The sequence below is a fragment of the Sphaeroforma arctica genome (genome assembly GCF_001186125.1).
Source record: "Sphaeroforma arctica JP610 unplaced genomic scaffold supercont1.347, whole genome shotgun sequence".
NCBI lineage: Eukaryota > Ichthyosporea > Ichthyophonida > Sphaeroforma > Sphaeroforma arctica.
Genome location: NW_014040211.1, coordinates 2,882 through 4,558, shown reverse-complemented (window position 1 = coordinate 4,558; position 1,677 = coordinate 2,882). Strand labels below are relative to the sequence as shown.

The 1,677-nt window shown below is 44.9% G+C and overlaps 1 protein-coding gene across 1 annotated transcript in view; it reads left to right on the top strand.

Moving 5' to 3' along the window:
- Positions 1–662, top strand: part of SARC_05437 (hypothetical protein) — a gene marked incomplete at its 3' end in the record, with an annotated part of 4,089 nt that extends 3,427 nt beyond the window's left edge. The window contains exon 4 of the mRNA XM_014300692.1: positions 619–662. Within this exon, the coding sequence (XP_014156167.1) occupies positions 619–662 (44 nt within the window). The remainder of the gene's footprint in view (positions 1–618) is intronic.
- Positions 663–1,677: the final 1,015 nt, after the last annotated feature.

The following is a 1,677-nucleotide window of genomic DNA, read 5'->3' as shown; positions in this document are numbered from 1 at the left end:
TGTGTGTGTAGCGCTGTCACATATCCGAAGCAAGTGCCGCATGTATATGCTATACCGAGTATCATACCTTCATCATTTCATCGGTAGGCACCATGCGAGGCCATAAATATGTGTCATACTCTTCTTACTCTGCAGAAGCCTCGTTGTAATTCTCAGACTAGTTGCAAAAGAATGTATACTACTTCCGCTTATTGTACCCGCCACACCTATCTATGGCTGCGGTATGGCTCACTTCACGCAGTGATGATACATATCAGCTTCACCAATATGCACCCATAGTATACACAAGCCAGTCACCAGTGTGTGTTTCCGGGCGGTTTCTATGTACGGTGATTTTTTAGCATCGCGAGGTAGCTGTGCTCTGTGTAACCTTATTTCTATTCATATTGGCTGCTTTTTAAAGATATTTATATATATATATATATATGCGACATCCAAACGCACGATTTTAACCGCTGCGAAGCGTGCCCAAGGACTAGTCCCCGCATACTTTGCATTAGAGCCTACATGCTCTGCATCATAGGCGTACAAACCCCTGTCGCACATGCGCAGAGACACAACTCTAGCATGAGCTTACCTGTGCAAGTAAGGCTGAATGCCATTCCTGTTGCGTTACAGGTTGGTTTTCCAACAAGAGGATGTGAGTCTGTCCAAGGAATCGGTATGTATCCTTCACGCGCGCTGACCGCACAGTTTGCCAATACCTCTGTATACTTCTTTCACTCTATCGGATGTGCCTGAGCCACGTTGGAGGTGTCTCTGTATATCTATATCTGAGTGCGGGGGTGGACAGGTTTCAAAACGCGCCTATACGAGTCATTTCTCATGTGTTGTCCTGTCGCCTTATGTTGGCTGTAGTGCAGCCGTACTGTTCCGCAGAAACTACTACATAATACCACTACAAATGCACGTTTAGGCCTGTACCAGAGGAGTTGACATCATGACACAGTTGACATCATGACACCGTTGACATCATGGCATAGTTGACATCATGACGCAGATGACATCATGGCAGTTGTGCTAGATATAGAGATAGTTCAACAGGGTGCCCTAGCAATGGCTCGTTGTCAGGAGGCTCACATTGGCGGGACTTCTTCATGCGCCCATTTGTGGTCTAACTGTTTGCTCAACAATCATCTCGAAAGTAGCTCGTTGACAGGGTTGCATGTACCATTAGACGTGCCTCAAGCACACCTGAGACTGTCACTCAGCCAGTTCCTAACGTACAGGCTAGGCTATGTGGTGAACATTCCCGTTGATCAGCTGTGTTGAGCATTTTCAATTGGTCAGCTGTGTATTGAGCATTTCCAATTGGTCAGCTGTGTGTCGAGCATTTCCAATTGGTCAGCTGTGTATTGAGCATTTCCAATTGGTCAGCTGAGTGTTGATCATTTCCAATTGGTCAGCTGTGTATTATGCATTTCCAATTGGTCAGCTGTGTATTGAGCATTTCCAATTGGTCAGCTGTGTATAGAGCATTTCCAATTGGTCAGCTGTGTATTATGCATTTTCGATTGGTCAGCTGTGTATTGAGCATTCCCAATTGGTCAGTTGTGTATTGAGCATTTCCAATTGGTCAGATCTGTATTGAGCATTTTCAATTGGTCAGTTGTGTATTGGGCATTTCCAATTGGTCAGTTCTGTATTGAGTATTTTCAATTGGTTAGCTGTGTATTG